Raw genomic sequence first — 21,414 nt, 5'->3', positions numbered from 1 at the left:
TTATATTATCTGTCTCAGTGGCAGGCGGGAGCAGAGAACACCCGTAGAGATGGCCTGGTGCAGTATTCTGTCATGGGCCTCTTTGCTGGAAAAGTTTTAAATTTGAAGTCCATGCCATTTTCAACTGAAACTCCAATAAAAATGTTCCATCCTCCTTATTCTCAGGCCAGCAAAGCGATGTCCAAAGGTGCACTAGATATGTAGAAAGCTTTTATTTTTCATATTGAGGCTGATATTCAGCACTTTTTGTCCAGCTAAGTTCAGACTTAGCTGGACAAAGGGCAGGATCTGAAAATTCCACCATGCTAACCAGGTGTGGGATAACCGGATAATGTGTTATCTGGCTAAGAGGTTATCCTGCAAGATTGGGGGTATTCTGGGGCAGAGCTGGTTATCCAGCTAAGGCCTGGATTTATCAAAATGCACTGAATATTGCATGCGATAGGAAAAGGGGTGTGTTTGCAAAGTGCTAAAGAGAGAGAGCAAGAGAGAGCACCTAGCCATAACATCTGCTCCCTAGACAGGTATTTATATCTCTATGGGAGGCCCACCTAGTCAATCGAGGTGAGGTTTAGGTAGTAGTGTAGGGGTTAGGGGCCACTTTGACATTCAAAATGAGATGTCCGAACAGAACAGTGCTCTCTTGTGAAGATTTGAGAACTTTCGGAGTGAGGAAACGCACCCAAAGATGAGATTTGTGCAATGGTCTCTCAACCTAGCTTGATGGACTCTCTACCTGGGTAACATCAAGCTAGGTTGAGAGACCTTTGCACAAATCTCATCTTTGGGTGAGTTTCCTCTCCCCGAAGGTCCTCAAATCTTCACAAGAGCACTGTTCTGTTCCTATGTCTCATTTTGAATGCCAAAGTGGCCCCTAACCCCTACACTAATACCTGAACCTCACCTCGAGTGACTAGGTGGGCCTCCCATAGAGATATAAATACCTAGCTAGTGTGCAAGTATTATGGCTAGTCTCTCCCTCCCTCCCTCCCACTTGCACAAATGAAAAAGGTATAGTTAAAGCCAGTTTTCACAGGGTTTATTGACCTGGCTGTAACAGCCAGAAGTGACTGATAATAAGGTGGCTCATTCTCTTGAATGTAATTGCAATTTTTTTCATGGTTTCCAGTACTAACTTGTAATTGCATTTTGGGTAGGACACAGTGAATGCTTTGGAAGCCCTGACACAATATGCTGTTCTCAATAAAAAGCTTGAACTCAACATGATAGTACGCGTCTCCTACAAGAAAGGAGGAGATTTCCAGCACTATGAACTAACGGAAAAAAATCACCTTGCAAGACCAGCAGAGGTGTGTTTAAGAACCTTCACAAGGCTGCTAGTAGAGCTTCAGCTGTAGGGGAAATATAGTAAACTTAGCTCTTCTTCTTATATTGAACAGTAATGTCCCAAACTGGTCAACTATCACATCAGACCCTCCAAAATGCACCACTGTGCTATCTGCATATTATTTTGGTGACTCTAAAAGCCAATAACCTATAATAGCTAACTCACCACAGGTTAAAAGATATTCCTAACAGGGTAGACTGTCAGAGTCTAAAAAACAACACAATAGCTTTACTTTTAACTGATATTCTGTAATGCAGAAGGCAAACCATGTGCTTCCTAACATACAGTTTGCAGGGAACAAGTGAAGAACGCAAAAAGATGCAGTATCTCTTATCAGGTAATCTGAAGAGAGACCCAATGCAGCTCACTTGAGTGCAGCATGGTTTAGAGCCAGCAACAGAAGCTCAGGAGACATTGTGCCAGCAGAGAACTCTCTACATGCTAACAACTGGGTGCATAGGGTAGGTTTACCTACAGCCATTGGGACCTTGGATGGGTGTAGCCCAGCCCACAGTACCTGGGAAGGTAACAGCACTACAGCTTCCCCAGGTCCTTGTGTTGTAAAATAACTCTCTCTGTAGAGTTTCAGCCTGCCAGTGCTAGGGTCAGGGGTTCAAACTCTGCAATCAACCTTACAGAGACTTCTGAAATTGTTTGCAGCTTATGCCCCAACAGTAGCACATATTCCTAACAGTTGTCCTTGAATGAAGTAGCATAGCCTTTTGATTAAGACCAGCTGGGGCATCAAACTTGAAGTTTTGAGCTATGAGTTGAGGATGGTCCCCTTTTGGCTTAGAATGGTTGAATATGGGGTTAAAGCCCTGCCATCTGACCCTATTGGGGTCACACTGTTATAATGACCACTGGAAAAGGAGGAGGATTCATCCTCCTACAAAAAAAGAAAGAAAAGTAGTAGCATTGTTGCATGTTTGTCAAATAGTTTACTGAATTACAGGTCAACAGATAAGTTTGAAAAGTACTGAAATACAGTTTGACTTATATTTAAAAAATTTTTGTGCCCTTCTCCAATATTTGGCACTCAGTTATTGCTAGCACCATGAACAATATTTGGCTTATAAAAATCATTTTCTCCCACCTGCTTCTTTCTGCTGCTTTTTCACACCCCCTGCTTGTTCTATGCTCCTGTCTGTAGGCTCCTCTGGCTGATGACCTTGTTGTCAGTACTGTGAGTGGGAGTGGATTAGCGACGGCACATGTAAGTACTTCAAAATAAAGCTCAGATTAATTCAGTGTTTTGTCAATGTAGGTAGAGGTTGTCTTTCAGTAGAAGCAGGCAACATTTCTTATACATTTTACTCTACCTCATTACTTTAATCAAAATCTCAGTATATGCAATCTTTGGACTTGTGGTGAACCCTCTGTGCCATGTATGACTTCCACCCTTAGATATATATTGGATTATTTTACTTCCCAGTGGCTATAAAGCTTTTTTGCTAGAGATGGGAATATTCCTTTAAAGGAAGTCTAAATTTAACGGGAAATTGGACCACAGTTCACCATAAGAAACAACCACAGTTCACAAAATGTAATCATGTTGATCCTGATTGCTTTTATGATCAGATTCATCTAGGTTGTTTGATTTTAATCGATTTGACACTTCATGAGCCATCGATACTGTACAACAGGCATTGGTAAGAACTTTTGATAAGCTTGCCCCCACGAAGCTGGTAGAGTCTAAGCAAAGACAAAATGCCCCCAGTTTGCTCCCATATTACAGGAAACTAAGCAAAATTTGTGTAGACTAGAATAGTGCTGGCGTAAGACTTGTTCAGTCGAAATTCTGGAGAAGTATTAGTCTTTATGTCACAGTTTTGCCTGCCATGCAGCCTCTCTGTGCCCTGATCCAACCTGCTGTGGCACCTCCCTACCAGCAGAGGCCTCCAGTGAGCTCTGTTCCGAGCTACCCTAGCTATCTACTCACTGGCCACCTGACTCAGCTTGTGGTGCAGCCCCCATCTCCTCCAAGGGTCCTCAGTGAGCTTCTTCTCCAGCTTTGCCATGCTTCACATTGCTGACTGTACCACAACCAAGCTCCAGCCCCATTTAACTCTGCCTTGCCAGAACCTAGATGACGTTTCATGGAGTCCTCTTGGCTCTCTGATATGGTCTTTCTTACCTTGCTTCTTGCCTTGCAGCCTATCTAGGCCTTACCTTATCTTGTGGCCTCCGGGCCTGCCATTACCCTAGGCCTTATTCTGTTGCCTACTCAGGCCTTACCTTGCTTAATAGCCTTCAAGCCTCCAGCCTTTGGCCTTCTGTATTCCCTGTTCTGTGTTGTCCTTGTCTGCTCTTACCTTTGTCTTCCTTATCTAAGTCCTGCCCTAGTCTACCTTGTTTAGTCCTATCCTTGTTTGGTCTTGTCTTGCTTTGCCCAGTCCAGCCTCCAGTATCCTGTCCACAGCTCCCTGTTTGTTCCAGAATCCTGTCTTCAGCTCCATGCCTGATCCAGCATCCAGTCCACAGCTCCTTGCTTGTTTCAGTATCCAGCCCTCAACTCATTGCCTGCTCCAGTCTGTTTCTGCTCACAACCTCCAGCCTGTGTTGTAAGCTTCGTGGACCCTTGGGCCGATCGGAACCAGGCGATGGAATACCTTTGAGAGGTAGAGACACCGGTTCCAACCGGGAGGCGGCGAAGACTGGCTCGCGGACTGCTGGGTGGAAGACACGAAGGGCCCTATGCGACCAAAGGCTCAGAGAAGGAGCTGACCCGGTGGGAGAGAATCTTCGCCCTGGAAGCCGGTACTCCCCCGAGAGGAGCTCGTAGGAGTCCGGCCGCTGGGACTTAGGTGGTTCACCCTGGAAGCCGGTGTCCCCCCGGGAGGAGCCCGTAGGAACCCAGCCGCTGGGACTTAGGAGATCTCTGCCGACGGAGTAGTAGCTCACCAAGCCAGGGTCAGGTGCCGGAGAATCGCCGTCAGCCGGTCCGCGTCTAGAGCCAAAGAAGTCGTCGTCAGCCAGTCCAAGTCGAGAGCCAGAGAAGTACCGAAAGCCAAACCGAGTCGAGAGCCAGAAGTCACCGAAGCCAAACCAGAGTCAGGAGCCAAGAAGAACCACAGCCAATCCGAATCAAGAACCAGGAAATCAAGCGAGGAGCAGGAACACGGCAACTGGGAGCAGGACGAACCTGGGAACCTCGTTGCAAGGCCCTGAGGAGAGGGACTGCAGGGCTTAAGTAGCCCAGTCGCGTCTGACGTCACTGGAGGGTGGAGGCAGGTTCCCCGCGCCTGGCCCTTTAATTCTCGGGCCGAGACGCGCGCGTGCCCCTAGGGGGCGGAGCCAGCCGCGGCAAGACGCTGGCTGCTTCGGCGGCGCGGCAGCAGCGCAGGGGAAGCGGAGGCAGGCCCGGGCGCCGCGTGGGGACGCCGAAAACGTGGCGGCATGAGTCCCCGGAGGCCCGGGGAGGGCTGCAGCGTAGCGGGACCGCGAAACCGTGAGTGGGGCGGCCGGGGCCGGCCCGGAGCCGCAAACAGTACCTCCCCTCCTACGCCCCCTCCCGGGGGGGTCGCGGCTTGTCCGGATGTTGGAGATGGAACTGTCGAAGAAGGTCCTTATCCAGAACGTGGGAAGCAGGCTCCCAAGAATTCTCCTCCGGACCGTAACCCTCCCAGGACAGTAGGTACTCCCAGCGGCGGCGACGGCACCGGACATCCAAGACCTCTTGTACCGTGTAGATGACATCCGGATCCGAGGACACCTTGGAGGGCTCCGGCGGGGAAGCCCGAAATCGAGAGAGCACCAGCGGTTTGAGGAGGGACACGTGGAAGACATCATGGATCCGAAGTGAGGAGGGTAGTCGCAGTCTATAGGATACCGCCCCTATGCGCTCGGCCACCGGAAAGGGTCCAATGTAACGAGGCGCTAGCCTCATGGAGGGGGTCCGTAATTGAATGTGCTTAGTACTTAGCCATACTCTTGTCCCGGGTAAGAATACCGGAGCGGGCCGTCGAGACCGATCGGCATACGTCTTGAAGCGAGCTGCAGTGCTGCGGAGCTTCTCCTGCGAGGAAACCCAGAGGTGGTGAAGCTGGTTAGCCGTTAGCTGTGCTGCCGGAGAGGTAACTGTCACCGGTAAAGGCAGTGGGGGTCTTGGGACCCTCCCATAGACTAGCTGAAAGGGGGACTGTAGCGTGGCGGAGTGCTTATGGCGATTGTGAGAGAATTCCGCCCAGGGAAGGAGGGAGACCCAATTGTCTTGGAGCTCATCTACAAAAGCTCGGAGAAAGGTCTTCAGAGACCGATTGGTCCGCTCCACTTGGCCGTTACCCTGGGGGTGAAATGCCGTAGTGAAATCTAACTTTATCCCAAATTTCTTGCATAATGCCCTCCAGTACTTAGCCGTGAATTGGGGACCGCGATCCGAAGCGATATGCGAGGGCAATCCATGTAGTCGGAAAATATGCTGGACAAAGAGGTCAGCCAGCTCAGGAGCCGTAGGTAGCTTGGGTAAAGGGATGAAATGTGCCATCTTAGAGAAGCGGTCTATCGTGACCCAGATTACGGTTTTCCCCTCGGAGGGAGGCAACTCCACCACAAAGTCGGTGGACAGGTGAGACCACGGTTCTGTGGGAATAGGGAGCGGCTGGAGTAGCCCCCACGGGCGTCCTGGTGGCGGTTTTTGCTGAGCGCACGTGGGACAAGACTGAACATATTGCCGGACATCCTCCTTCACCCGTGGCCACCAATAAAATTCAGTGAGCAACTCCAGGGTTCGCGAAATCCCAGGGTGACCAGCCGTCAAGGAGTCGTGTGCCCATGCCAGAACCTTCCTCCGGGAACGGACTGGAACCACCGTCCTCCCCTCAGGTCCTACGTCCGTGGCAGCCAGTAGGACTTTAGCTGGGTCCAATATGTACTGAGGGGACTCCGTTGTGTCGTCAACCTCTGTGGTGCGAGAGAGGGCATCAGCCCGGACATTCTTGGCCGCGGGTCGGTAGTGAAGCGAGAAGTCGAACCGACTAAAAAAGAGGGACCAACGGGCTTGTCGGGGATTCAGCCTTTGAGCATGAGACAAGTACTGTAGATTCTTATGATCGGTATATACGATGATCGGGTGTTGGGCTCCCTCCAACCACTGCCGCCATTCTTCGAACGCCAATTTTATGGCCAACAGCTCCTTGTCGCCAATCCCGTAATTCCTTTCGGCCGGAGAGAACTTGCGGGAGAAGTATGAACAAGGCCGGGTCTTGCCGGTTGGTGAGGTTTGGAGCAGCACTGCCCCGACGGCGACATCAGAAGCATCCACCTCCACAATAAATTGGCGTTGGGGGTCCGGATGCCGGAGACAAGTGTCCTGTAAGAAAGCCTCCTTGAGATCCTGGAAGGACTGTCTAGCTCTTGGAGACCAGTTTCGAGCGTCCGCGCCCTTCCGTGTGAGGGCCGTCAGAGGGGCCACCAGACTAGAGTAATGCGGGATAAACTGGCGGTAGAAGTTCGCGAAGCCCAAAAACCGCTGAAGGGCTTTCACTCCCGATGGTTGTGGCCAATCCTTGATGGCGCTCACCTTGTCCGGGTCCATTCGGAAGCCCGTAGAGGAGACAATATACCCTAGGAAGGGCAGTGCTTCTTGTTCGAACTGGCACTTTTCTAGCTTCGCGTACAAGTGGTTCTCCCTTAGCCTCTGAAGAACTTGCCGGACGTGTTGGCGATGTGACTTGAGATCCTGGGAATAGATCAATACGTCATCCAGATACACAATAACAGACGTATATAAGAAGTCCCGGAGCACCTCGTTCATAAGATTTTGGAATACCGCTGGAGCGTTACAGAGGCCGAACGGCATGACAAGGTACTCGTAATGGCCGTCCCTGGTGTTAAAAGCGGTTTTCCATTCATTCCCTGGGCGTATTCGAACGAGGTTGTAAGCACCCCTGAGGTCTAATTTTGTGAAAACACGAGCCCCTTGAAGGCGGTCCAGCAGCTCTGGAATCAGAGGCAACGGGTACCGGTCTCGGCGAGTGATTTGATTCAAGCCCCGATAATCAATGCAGGGGCGAAGAGACCCGTCCTTCTTCCCTACGAAGAAAAACCCGGCCCCTGCCGGGGAGTTGGAGGGTCGGATGAAACCCCGATCCAAGTTTTCCTTAATATAGGCAGACATCGCTCGGGTCTCCGGCAGAGACAGGGGGTAGACTCTCCCCCGGGGCGGGGTGGTTCCTGGTAGTAAATTAATTGTGCAGTCAAAGGGTCGGTGTTCCGGGAGTAGTTCTGCCTTCTCCTTGGAAAAAACATCCTGAAAGGCATGGTACTGCGGAGGTACTGTTAACGAGGCCGTGCAGAGGGAAATGGGTTGCAGCGGGCGTGCAGGAAGGCAATGACGGTGGCACGCAGGACTCCAGGAGGTAATCTGAAGGGACCTCCAATCGATCACCGGAGAGTGCTCCCTAAGCCAGGGTAGGCCCAGTATGACCGGGTGGATGGATTTTTCCAAGATAAGAAACGAGATTTCCTCCTGGTGGAGGGCTCCCACCTGAAGCTTCAGAGGGCTGGTGCGAGTGGCTATTATACCAGGAAGTGGGTTCCCCTGAATGGAGGAAACCCGCACAGGCGGTTCTTGTGGGCAAACCTTGAGCTGTAGCTGTTGTACCAGCTCCTGGAGGACGAAATTCCCCCCGGACCCAGAGTCGATTAGGGCTAGGGTGTCGAAGCCTCCCTCCGGGAGACACAGGCGTACCGGAACGGTACATGGGGAGCTAGGTGAAATGTTGCCTAGAGTCAACTCCCCGCTGAGCTCTAGGTTCGGGCGTTTCCCGGACGTTCTGTACAGCGGGCCAGAAAATGCCCTTGGCCCCCGCAGTAAAGACATAGTCCTTGGGTACGGCGGCGTTGGCGTTCCTCAGAAGATAGGGGACCACGGCCCAACTGCATGGGTTCCTCGGTAGATGGCGTGGTGGCTGCAGGTGGAGCCGGCCGGACTCGAGGCGGAGTGATCCTACGTGTGGTTTGGCCGTGAGGAGACCGTCGCTCTCGGAACCGACGCTGAATTCGTCGGTCTACGCGCCCAGCAAGTTCAATGAGCTCTTGAAGGTCGTCGGGGAGGTCACGGCCGGCGAGCTCATCCTGAAGACGGGGGGAGATGCCTTCCATGAAGATGCCGTGCAAACTGTCGGACCCCCAGGCCAGCTCAGTGGCCAGGGTCTGGAACTCTGTGGCGTACTCCTCTAGGGTCCGATTGCCCTGCCGGAGCTGAAGCAGTTCGGAAGCGGCCGTGGAGGCCCGGGAAGGCTCATCGAAGACTCTGCGGAAGGCTTTGATGAACTGAACCAGATTATTTAGTCGGGAATCCTGTCGTTCCCAAAGAGCTGAAGCCCAAGACAGAGGTCTCCCATCCAGAAGGGAGATTATAAAGGTCGTCTTGATTCGGTCCGTAGGGAATTGGGCGGGTAGCAGGTCGAAGCGGATGTAGCATTGATTGAGGAACCCCCGGCATGCCTTCGGGTCCCCTGAATATCGGGATGGAGCAGGCATCTGTACGGGAGCGGCGGCGTCGGGACTGACCTGAGGCATAGAGATCCGGGAACTTGCTGCGGAGGCTCCATCAACGCGGTCTGCCAGACGTTGTACTGTCGACATCAGCGTGTCGAGGCAGGTCTGTTGCTGCTGCAACTTCTGGGCCAGGCCAGGAATAGCTTTGAGGCCGGCAAGATCCGCCGGGTCCATGGCCTTGCAATCTGTAAGCTTCGTGGACCCTTGGGCCGATCGGAACCAGGCGATGGAATACCTTTGAGAGGTAGAGACACCGGTTCCAACCGGGAGGCGGCGAAGACTGGCTCGCGGACTGCTGGGTGGAAGACACGAAGGGCCCTATGCGACCAAAGGCCCAGAGAAGGAGCTGACCCGGTGGGAGAGAATCTTCGCCCTGGAAGCCGGTACTCCCCCGAGAGGAGCTCGTAGGAGTCCGGCCGCTGGGACTTAGGTGGTTCACCCTGGAAGCCGGTGTCCCCCCGGGAGGAGCCCGTAGGAACCCAGCCGCTGGGACTTAGGAGATCTCTGCCGACGGAGTAGTAGTAGCTCACCAAGCCAGGGTCAGGTGCCGGAGAATCGCCGTCAGCCGGTCCGCGTCTAGAGCCAAAGAAGTCGTCGTCAGCCAGTCCAAGTCGAGAGCCAGAGAAGTACCGAAAGCCAAACCGAGTCGAGAGCCAGAAGTCACCGAAGCCAAACCAGAGTCAGGAGCCAAGAAGAACCACAGCCAATCCGAATCAAGAACCAGGAAATCAAGCGAGGAGCAGGAACACGGCAACTGGGAGCAGGACGAACCTGGGGAACCTCGTTGCAAGGCCCTGAGGAGAGGGACTGCAGGGCTTAAGTAGCCCAGTCGCGTCTGACGTCACTGGAGGGTGGAGGCAGGTTCCCGCGCCTGGCCCTTTAATTCTCGGGCCGAGACGCGCGCGTGCCCCTAGGGGGCGGAGCCAGCCGCGGCAAGACGCTGGCTGCTTCGGCGGCGCGGCAGCAGCGCAGGGGAAGCGGAGGCAGGCCCGGGCGCCGCGTGGGGACGCCGAAAACGTGGCGGCATGAGTCCCCGGAGGCCCGGGGAGGGCTGCAGCGTAGCGGGACCGCGAAACCGTGAGTGGGGCGGCCGGGGCCGGCCCGGAGCCGCAACATGTGTTTGCCCTGCCTTGACCAGCATATCCAGCCTGTCCAGCTAAGCCCTATTGGCCCCCAGGACCCAAGGGCTCAACCTGCAGGGAAGGGGGCTAGTTAGGCAGAAGATCAGCTCAGCAATCAGCTATGATGTTCACCCAGTGTACCCAAGTCCTACTGGCCCCCAGGATCCAAAGGCTCAACCTGCAGGGAAGGGGGCTAGCTAGGTAGAAGTCCAGCCTAGCTTTCAACCATCATGTTCAGCCAGTGAACCCAAGTCTACTGGCCCCAAGAACCCAAGGGCTCAACCTGTGGGAGAGGGGGCTGGCTAGGGAGAAGACAGATCTAGCTCCTGCCCTATGGTCCTACTTTGCTCCTGAGAGAGTATTCCTGACACCAGCGCTCATGACACTTTACTTAGTAAATACAGGGTGGCCCATGGAAAAGTAGCCCGCCTCCAATACCAGTGCATTGGAGGCAGGCTACTTTTCCATGGGCCACCCTGTACAAGAATATGACAGATAAAGTGAAGAAAGTTTTATTTTCCCGCAGATTTATCCGCGGCAGAAAATAATCTCTATGCATTATTCCACACAGTTAAAACTCTGACCATTCTCATGGCTGAAGTTGACCTGGATAGAAGCATTGCACTTGATCTAGGGTATTGTGATGATTTTGCAGTTTCTTAAGAGCAGAATATTGAAAATGTATAGTAGATTTCTTGCCTATTACGCTTCTCCTTTTGTGGTCTCCACACCTTTGTAGGATCCATTTTCTCCTGTTTCTAGGGAAGAGATTATTCAAGTACTTGCTAGGTTGAGCCAGTCTACTTGTCCTCTAAATCAGTGCCCCTGCATTGATTAAAATCCTATGCAAAGATCATGGCGAGTATTTTACACTGTTATTATCTAGTCTTGACCCAATCAAGACTATATAATTGTTATGCACAGGCTTGTGGACCTTGTGCCGACGAGGGGATGTTACACCTTGTGGAGGATCCGTAGGTTCTCTCGTCGGGTGGCGAGGCAGGATAGAGGAAGAGAGCAGCTGACCCTTGGTACTGAAGACAGAAGCTACTGTGGAGTCAGACGAGGAGGTGAGCAGATGGATGGTCTTCATCACTGGTAGTCTGCGGTCCCCCCGGGAGGAGCCTGTAGGGACCCGACCGCTGGGATTTAGGTGGACCTAGAGAGGTCAGGGTATCAGTGCAAAGGCCAACTGGAGCTTCGCCCTGGAAGCCCGCGGTCCCCCCAGGAGGAGCCCGTAGGGACCCGGGCCGCTGGGACTTAGGTGGGCCCTTGGAGACCGTGGTCTTGAAAGAGTCCTAGGTCAAGTGCCAGAGGGTCGAAGCTCACCAGTCCGAAGTTGTGTGCCAGAGAATCACCGCTTGCCAATCCGAAGTCAGGAACCAGAGAATCACCATAAGCCAATCCGAAGTCAGGAACCAGAGAATCACCGTAAGCCAATCCGAAGTCAGGAACCGGGAGCACCAAGACGATACAGGAACCAGGGTCCAAGCTCAGGGAACTCACCGAAGCAAGCAGACTAGACAGCGTTGGAGGACATTGCCAAGTCGAGGAATGAGCAGAGGAAGCCTCCTTAAATACTTCCTCTGCTCTGGATCATTGGAAGCAGGTGAGCATCATTAAAGGGATCAGGTCCCTTTAAATTCAGTTAGGGGGCGCGGCCTCGCGCCTAAGATGGCGGCCATCTTGGATTCCATGGCGGCGGCCATCTTGAATTCCCTCCGCAGGGGAGAAGCTGTGGTGCCGTGCCGGGGAGGCTAGGATGGCTCTCCAGCATGGGGGCACCCTGATGGCCTGTGCCCACGCGCGGGGGCATTGGCGCCGGGCCCGGGCTCCTCTGGACATTTGCCGCGGCGGGTCGCCGCCACGGTCAGGTAGGGGGGGCACACCCACGGTCATCTGTGGGCGCGGCACACAATAATGGTGCTGTTTGATATTTCTGCAGCTTTTGACACCCTTAACCATTCCATCTTGCTTTCCCATTTGTTTGAGACAGGGTTATTGGGCACAGTCTTTCAGTAGTTTGTATCATATATGTCTGACTGAACACTGGCATAACATAAAAACTGGTATCCCACAGGGCATTCGGCATTGTTTGTTTAACATCTACAATGAATCCTTTGTGATGATTTTTGGCGAGTTTAAATGTTAATTACAAACTATATGCTGATATTCAGTTTTTTATACCTAAACTTTCCTCTTGGTTTGCAACAAATGAGTTGCTAACCTTTTTCTTATCTATTAAATCTTGGTTGACCCATAATTAATTAGCCTTAGTGTGGATTGTTCCAAACTCAACCAGTTGTGGACCCTTGGTCCAGGGGGTACTCACCGGGAAGATGTCCAGATGAATTCCCTCCCGGAAGGTGGAGCAGTAACTCAATGCAGGTGCCAGGCAAGACGATGTCCAGTACCAGGCAAGGTCGAGGCAGGCGGCAGGCAAGGCAAGTCCAATTCAAGGCAAAGGTCAGGGAAGGTGGCAGGCAAAGCAGAGTCCGGTTCCAGGCAAAGGTCAGGGCAGGCGGCAGGCAAAGCAAAGTCCAGTTCCAGGCAAAGTCGAGGCAGGCGGCAGGCAAAGCAGAGTCCGGTTCCAGGCAAAGGTCAGGGCAAGCGGCAGGCAAAGCAAAGTCCAGTTCCAGGCAAAGGTCAGGCAAGCGGCAGGCAAAGCAAAGTCAGGTTCCAGGCAAAGGTCAGGGCAGGCAGCAGGCAAAGCAAAATCCAATCCAGGCAGGGTCAAGGTAGGCAAGTTGAAGCAAAACACCAACAGCACCAGGAGAACATTGTTGCAAAAGGCAGAGAGCTTTTCCCGGGGAGAGGTTTAAATCTCCCTGGGCATCTGACGTCACCTCCGGGGCCGACCCGACTTTCCCGCCTCTGCCCCTTTAAGGGGGCGGGTCCTGCCGCGCTCTCCCCGACGCTGCTTTCCGGATGTGGGGAGAGATGCTCCGCGGCCGCCGTCGAGGGACCTGTCTGGCCTGGTAAGAGATCCCAGCCGGGAACCCCTCGGCCCGGGATCGCAACATGGATAAGACAGAAATCATTAACCTAAGTAGATTTCCTTCCAGTGAATGGCCTTTTTGTTTTGTTTTCAAGGGACTTGAGATTCCTATGTCATTACAAATCTAAAATTTGGGCATTATGTTGGACTCAGATATGTCAATGCGAACACACAGGAAGGCAATAGCTAAGGGCTCCTTTTTTAAGCTATGCATGTTGTGCAGGTTGAAGCTGTTGCTTGCAACATCTGATTTTCATTTGGTTTTGTAGTCACTTGTTTTCACCAGGATGAACTATTGCAGTTCCCTGCTGATTGGCACTGTTTCCTATGTTCTACAGGCCTTGCAAATTGTCCAGCATTCAGCCACCAGAATTTTAACTGGTACTAATATTTGTGACCATATATCCCTGGTCCTTCGAGTTTTATGTTGGTTATCCGACCTGTAAGCTGTGTAATAATAATTCAGTCTCCTGAATTAATACCATATTATGAGTTTACGTTCCCTGCCGTGCCTGTTGTCTACCAATTGTAGTCAGTTGGAAGTAACTTCATTTCAAGTGGTTCATTTGGCAGAACCACATGATCCAGCATTTTCTGTCACAGGCTCTCTATATTTAAGAAAACTTTAAAAGCTATCTTTTCTAAACAAGCTTTGGTAAGGATCTTGATGTGTGGAATTGGGCTCAGTTTAATATAAATACTATAGAAAGTAGATTCAGCAGTGTGCCCTCTGCTAATCACTACCAGAGTTGGTAGCAGTATTGTCATTAAGATTAATGATTGTAGGTAATCTGGGTTCATTTCTTCTCTGTGGTTATGGAAATGAGATTATGTCTGTTACATTTCTGTCATCACGGAACTTTATGATATTGGTGGGGTTTTAATGTAATATGTTCTGCATTTTATTTTTATGTTGTAATTTTTGTAGATTAGGTATACTATGATATGATCTACCATGTACTGTGGATATAAGCAGAATGTAAATTCTTTAAATAAATTATTTTATAAAAATTCAAGTGATATTAAAATTCTCATTAACCCTTGCTTATCCGCAGAGTTTGTCCAAAAGCGCCATAGCTCATTGTAGTTTCAGTAGAAATTCTGGGGCGTGATTAAACTGGTGTTTAGATGTTTTACAGCAGAGAGGAAGAATAAGAGAATAGCCACAGATTCAGCAGAAAAGTTTCCAGCTAAATTATCCTGATAGCTGTGAACTTATTACCCAAGCATAAGTCACCCAAATACTAATATCTCCAACCCAGCCCAAATAAATCCTTTGGAGCTAGATAGAAAAATGTCTGGATCCCATGAGTTCAGATATTGGGGATTTTGCAGAACTAAGGTACACATTGTGTTGTTTCTTTTTACTCTGTTTGCCTCTAACTCATGTGGGTTGTAGGTGAGAAGTGTGTACCATATCATGAGCACCTCAGAAGAAATCTGTAGCTTCACTTTGAAGATCGACCTAAAGGCAAACAAAGGTAACATTTCTTAATTTATTTGTAAACATTTGATGTTTTGCCTAATCCCAGCTGGTCTCAAGATGGATGTCAACGAATCTTTTATGAACTATTTAATTTAAAACATTTATGATTTGCCTAAGTGAGTTACAGTGAGAACTTTTACAAATCAGGCAGCAAACAAGTCATAGTACAACTTGCATTCACAAAGTTAAGTACTTGGTCCATGCACATAGTAGATAGCTCTGAAATGTACTAATACCAGACTGCCTATCAGGTGGTCCATCAGTTCATATGTTTCACAGATGCTTCTGAGAACAGAAATTATTTTAACTCTTTCCTGAAGATGTTCATGTTCTCTGGGAGAGAATTCCACAGCTCAAGTCCTGCCCCAGAAACTTTTCCCTCTTGGGTCTCACAGAATCTCAGCATGTTTATAGCAGGGACTTCCAATAAGTTCTTGTTATATGAACGTGAGGTTTGATTAGGTGAATAAATCTTTAATAAACATGGAAAACTTGTGTGCTTCCCCTTTTCTGCTCTTTGCTCATTTTTCAAATAAAACATTTTTGTAGGCTAGTTATCTGCTGCCTCCTTGCATGAGAATACCATCATCCTTTTAGCCCCTGTGAAGGATCAGTATTGCACATGTCATTTGATCATCTTGGAATTCAGAGATTATTACATGCCTGCTATTAGTTTCTGCAGCAATGCTGCTTTGTGTGAACCCAAAACTATTAAATCTTATGGAGCCAAGCCGCATCAGGCCTGGCTAGTACCTGTATGGGAGACTAGGCATTATAGGCTATAGAAGGCAATATCAAAAGGTTAGGGTCACATGATAGGACACAATTGCCATAGTCTGAGGAAAATGGATAAGGTGCATTCCTTTATCACAAGAAGCTTGTGTGATCAGCTGATTAATGTAAGCACCCTGATTGGCTGTGCACTCACAACACTTTCAAAGACAAAGCTCCAAGAGCTAGGAGTGTGCATTCGGTCCCTACGTATTGGCAATCCGCAACGGATGTTGCCATATTCGTTGTATTCGTGGGGAAGCGAAACGTATCGCAATTCCCCACGAATACACGAATCTTTGCCGAATTATTCGGCCGCCTAAATAAATCAATTTAAACAAACCCCCCACCCTCCTGACCCCCCCCCCCAAGACTTACCAAAATTGATGGCCATGTGACAGGGGCTGACCAATGGCACTGGTAGTCCCTGTGACATAGTAGGTTAAAGGCTATCGGCGCCATGATGAAACCGGCACCGAGGGTGTGAGAGTGCAGGGAATGGCTCCTGGACCCCCTGCTGGACCACCAGGGAGTTTTGGTAAGTCTTGGGAGGGTCAGGAGGGTGGGGGGTTGTAGTTCATTTTAATTTTAGCTGGGACACGAATAGAAATCGCTGTATTAACTCATCGGGGCACAATACGGCCGAATGTAACGTATCTGCTCCCCGACGAATCCGAATCCCGAATGCAACGTATGGCATCCCTCTGCACATCCCTACCAAGAGCTCTATAAACAGCAGAGAAATATTGGTGGGCTCTCTTTTCTGTCACAGAATATTAATATTTTTTTGTTTTAGAAAAATGAATCTAAAACATTCCCACTGTGTAATATAGCAGCCCACCGTTGTATGATGGCTATGTCTCCATCCCACCAGGAACTCTGCAGCATCCTCAGCTCTGTCTAACCAGGGGAGTAGAAGACCTGAGCCAAAAATCGAACTCTACGTGGCAGTGCATAGCACTACCACTTACAAAAATGCTTCTCCAGTTTATAAGTGCCATAACAACATGCTCCAGGATTTCACATGTGCTACATTCTGTAACTAATCCCTCCAAATGTTTTAAACAGAAAGAACTGGTTTATATTCAGCAACTCACATTCACCCAATAATTATGTAGCACATATACCCACCCTGCATGCATAAATAAACTATGGATTCACATTGAAATCAGATATCTGGAACAGGTCCTGCATGCAATTTCTTTATATTAATGAGGCTGGAGAGGGGACGCCTGGCACAGCATGTGCTGTGTCCTGCTTCAGACCATAGACACATAAGGATGCAGGTTGTGTTACTGTGTCTGTAACTGTGACTTCCTGTATCCTAGATGGAAGATCCAAAAGAAACTCCCCTCAGCAATCTCTTTTTCCACAAACTCGTATCCTAGAGGCCTGTGCAAAGTAAGTTCTGTTGCTACAGATTTAAGTTGTTTGAATTAATAGCATCATTTGAAAGATCTAAGTAGATGATTTACAGAAGATTTCTTACATTGTCAGTGGAAAGTCACAGGCACAAGGACATTTTATTAGAGGGAGAAAGCAAAAAAAAAAAAAAGATAGTATTTCTTTTTTTTTTTTTTATTCTTTATTTTAAAAGGTAGTATTTCTTACACCTAAGAGGGGTTGTCTCTCTTACCATTTCACCATCTCCCATCTTCTTTTGGCTGTATTAATGTGCTACTTATCAAAAACTTGCAAAAATATTTTATCTGTCTTTGAGATCCAGGGGCAGCTGCCAACATGTGCATTCACACAAAGAAAAAAGAGTTTTTGACACTGTGACTGCTCCAAATCAGAGAAATGTTCATTATTTGTAAGGTTTTGGGGTTCTGAGCTTTCCAAACCCTACCATCGCTCTGAGCAGCAAGGTTTTTACATGCCATTCCATGTCTATTTGTTCTCTACAGTGGCAAAGATCCTATGTAAAGATTTTGCTTCAGAACTTAAATGAGTACAGTTTCAAAACATTAGTGGAGAATTACAGGGACAAATTCAGGGATTACTCTTGTACAATGGCTAGCTAAAACTACACCTGTAGTTTCACAATTTTTAGCTGCAATAAAAAGAGGTGTTCTCAGGGAGGACAGGGGAAGGGGATAGAGGGCAAATTGCTTGATTGGGAGAAAAACTACACACGGACACTGAAGTTTCGCAAATATTCACGTGCAGTCAGCCCTCCCACTGGAGATGACTTAAAGCATACATATACTTTTTATCCACATAACCGCCTATTATTCAAACACAATCTATTGGTTTGAGTGGGCTGAAAAGTAGGTGCATGATAATATGTCAGTCAGGCGGTTTATTGAAGCTGTACCCCTAAACTCCTGTCCGGCATCTGCCCTGTGAAGGACTCTGGAGAAAATGTTTGGTCTGATCTGATGTCTACTATTCTCCAGATGCCATGTAGCAGCCAAATAAAGCCTGATGCTTTCCTGATGCAGGAGAGAGACTGAGGAGTCCTCTTTTTTCCAGTTTGCAGGAAGTATGTCTGGGAGTTCTCCTGCTGCCTTGGACTCTGTATGACATCTCTAGGTTTTGCCTTTTTCTAACATTCTCTTTTCTCAGCGGCCGCTCCACAAGGGGATCTTTTCGATCATTCAGAATCAATACTTTTCTAGTTCTCTTGGCTGCAGATCTACAGCAAATTGCATAGGTAGGGTAACTATGAGAAAACAATTCTCCTGGATGCTGAGCTATGAGATGACTTTAAAGAAAAGAGCAGGGGTTTTCTTAATTAAGAATAAGTACATTGATTACAGGTGCCAAAGCCAAGTGGCTAATGTAGACTCATCCTTAAATAATGACACTAAACAACCTTGCCCTTTCCTAGCCATTCTGTTAGATTCTGTTTCGCCATGCTACTTAGAAAAATAAAAATGGAAATGAGGATTTTTGTAAAAAAATAACATTTCTAGATACTGAATGCTGTGACAATTTTTAATATTTTATGGTTTATCAGACACCATGAATGTAAACAGCAGTGCGATGTGGAGAGTTGTAGGAAGACAAGAGTGTCTTAAAGAGATTAATGATAAGCTGTTGGTCCTTTACTGATATAGTATAAAGTCAAATTAGGATATGCTGTGGTTTAACATGAATACCAAAGTTTGAGAATATGGTGACTTCCCAAAGTCTGCCATTCTGTCTGTCCAATCAAGCGAGCCACATACTAACATAGCATTGGACTATAACAGCTGATGGCAGATAAGAGCCAGTCAGCCCACTTCTTCTGCCCAATTTATCTTGTCTATGCTGCTCTAGCTAAGGAAATTTCTCAGCTGTCAACTTTACAAGCTTGGCCACCTGCAGGATATTATTCCTTATTTAAGTTAGTTTTGTTGTGTTCCTACATTAGTCTTTCTCAATTCCAGGCAGATGAGCATGCAAGCTCCCTGTGCTTAAGCTAACCTCCAGGCTTCCCTCCCTCTCCCAGTGTCTTTTAGCCCAATCTTCATACTCTTTAGCCTTGTTTTATCAAATAATATTCCCAAGATAAGGTCCCCAAGACAAGGTTACCATAAGCCCACTGGGTTTATGGTATTCAGAGATTTTCAAACTCTGTCTTCCAAAGTTGTTTTCCATAGTCCAAGAATAGGTGAATTCAGAAGTTAAGGCTCTGTAGTGCAAGTGCACATAGATATTTCCTGGTCTTCATGAGAAAGCAATGATTATTTGAGAACTAGAGGCCGTCATGCATTATTATTTCTTTATATTGGTTAACAGGTAGAGTTATATGGCATTTAATCTCTATCCTTTTTAGGTACAAACCCAATGAAAGAGAGCCATATTTGGAGTCTTCCCATGCTGTGATGAAAATATCCTTAGTCAGTGGTTTAGTGGCAGATGAAAGAGATTTACATTTGGTAAATGTTTTAACCAGTTTCTCTTTTATTACATATCTTGCACCCTATATTACATATGTAGTATGTCCTCTTCAGAATGATTTAAGTTAATGAGTTATATGGTAGTGAGTATTAAAACACTAGAGGAGATGACCAGCTCAGTGGCAGGGGGACCTAGATTCCACACCCTGTTCTGGTCTTTGGCTCCTCAGGTCAGCCAGGGCTGGGATATTGCAGAAGCAGCATTTACAGCCCCTGGGGAGAGAGTCATAAGCACTGACTGGTGGTGACCCTTAGTGCTGGATTCTGGCAGGAGCCCTGGTGTATGATACCTGACTCAGGCCCATCACTGCAATGACTGAACTAAAGTACATTGAGAGGGGATATAAAATAGGAGAAAATTCCCAGGTTGATTGCGAATAGAGATGCATGGGTCCAAACCCCAGCCCTGTGTGGTTCCAGATCCCAGTCCTGGTTCTGACTGAACTGGTAGTGCAAAGGAGCAGGACGAAACTGCCAGGTCAAACCCTCCATTCTGTCCCCCCCCCCCTCCCTACCCCATACTATTTAGATAAGAGAGCTCACAAGTATCTAAGGAAATCCTGCAAAACAAATCTACAATCTCAGCTCCAGGACACATTCCTGGGTGTAAGAGAAAGGAGATCATTTAGTGACTGAACAAGGGCAAGCTGGGATTCGGCAGACTGTCAGTGGTTGATAGCCTGGCAGAAGTGAGTGACAGGGAAGCTCAGTTGCAGGGTTGGGAGGAGATCTTATTACCATTTCACTAGAGGTACAACTAGGCCTGGATTTGTCAATAGGCACACTAGGCCTGTGCCTAGGGCAGCAAAAACCTGGGGGCAGGGGCAGCAGGCTGGCTGAAGATTTATTGCCTTCCAGCTGTGCTGAATCTCACTCAGCAGAGAACAGCCCTCTGCTTCCTGATCCAGCCCCTCCCTTCCCAGGCAGCTGCAGGGAACAAAATGGGAGGGGTGAGCCTGGAGCACAGAGAGCAAAGCGGGATCAGTTTGGTAAGATTAGGAGGGGCTGAATGGGATCGTTGAGGGTGAGAAGAGAGGCTGGGGGATGAGCGGGGATCAGATGGGGGAAGGGGCAGTGTGTGTGTGTGTGTGAGAAAGAGAAGAGATTGGTGCTGGTGTGAGTGTGCTGGATTGAGAGGTTAGAGAGGAATTGTAAGGGGGAGCAGGACCAGAGCCAGTAGGGACACCTCCCTCCTCTCCTTCCCCCTCCCCCACCTACTGCAATTCAAGTTCTCTCTCCCTTGATCTCAGATTCTGTCCCCCAGATCCTGGAAACCTCCCCTCCCAACATGTCCAAAATCCCTTTCCTCCTTTCTCAGTCCCAGAACCTCCATCTCTCTCCCTCTTTTTCTCCCATCTTAGATTCCTGATTCACCTTTTCCTCTACCTTCCCAATCTCCCATCCTCCCCATCCCTTTCTACTTCTCCTCCCCCATCTTCAGTCTTCTTTCCTTCTCATACTCCTTCCTCCTATCCCCAGTCCTTTCACCTTCTCCTCCCCCATCCCCAGTCCTCTTTCCTTCTCATACTCCTTCCTCCTACCCCCAGTCCTTTCACCTTCTCCTCCCCCATCCCCAGTCCTCTTTCCTTCTCATACTCCTACCTCCTATCCCCTGTCCTTTCACCTTCTCCTCCCCCATCCCCAGTCCTCTTTCCTTCTCATACTCCTTCCTCCTACCCCCAGTCCTTCTCCTCCCCCATCCCCAGTCCTCTTTCCTTCTCATACTCCTTCCTCCTACCCCCAGTCCTTCTCCTCCCCCATCCCCAGTCCTCTTTCCTTCTCATACTCCTTCCTCCTATCCCCTGTCCTTTCACCTTCTCCTCCCCCATCCCCAGTCCTCTTTCCTTCTCATACTCCTTCCTCCTACCCCAGTCCTTCTCCTCCCCCATCCCCAGTCCTCTTTCCTTCTCATACTCCTTCCTCCTATCCCCAGTCCTTTCACCTTCTCCTCCCCCATCCCCAGTCCTCTTTCCTTCTCATACTCCTTCCTCCTATCCCCAGTCCTTTCACCTTCTCCTCCCCCATCCCCAGTCCTCTTTCCTTCTCATACTCCTTCCTCCTACCCCCCAGTCCTTTCACCTTCTCCTCCCCCATCCCCAGTCCTCTTTCCTTCTCATACTCCTTCCTCCTACCCCCAGTCCTTTCACCTTCTCCTCCCCCATCCTCAGTCCTCTTTCCTTCTCATACTCCTTCCTCCTATCCCCAGTCCTTTCACCTTCACCTTCTCCTCCCCCATCCCCAGTCCTCTTTCCTTCTCATACTCCTTCCTCCTATCCCCTGTCCTTTCACCTTCTCCTCCC

General features: G+C 49.2%; 1 protein-coding gene across 1 annotated transcript in view; it reads left to right on the top strand.

Moving 5' to 3' along the window:
• The window catches only part of C5 (complement C5), a 128,095-nt gene that overhangs the window by 88,142 nt on the left and 18,539 nt on the right, over positions 1-21,414 (top strand). The window contains exons 30-34 of the mRNA XM_029613368.1: positions 1,158-1,310; positions 2,502-2,564; positions 14,370-14,451; positions 16,556-16,628; positions 18,991-19,093. Of these exons, the coding sequence (XP_029469228.1) occupies positions 1,158-1,310; positions 2,502-2,564; positions 14,370-14,451; positions 16,556-16,628; positions 18,991-19,093 (474 nt within the window). The remainder of the gene's footprint in view (positions 1-1,157; positions 1,311-2,501; positions 2,565-14,369; positions 14,452-16,555; positions 16,629-18,990; positions 19,094-21,414) is intronic.

The sequence above is a fragment of the Rhinatrema bivittatum genome, chromosome 8, assembly GCF_901001135.1.
Source record: "Rhinatrema bivittatum chromosome 8, aRhiBiv1.1, whole genome shotgun sequence".
Taxonomy (NCBI): Eukaryota; Metazoa; Chordata; class Amphibia; order Gymnophiona; family Rhinatrematidae; genus Rhinatrema; species Rhinatrema bivittatum.
This window is presented reverse-complemented; position numbering and strand designations above follow the sequence as displayed.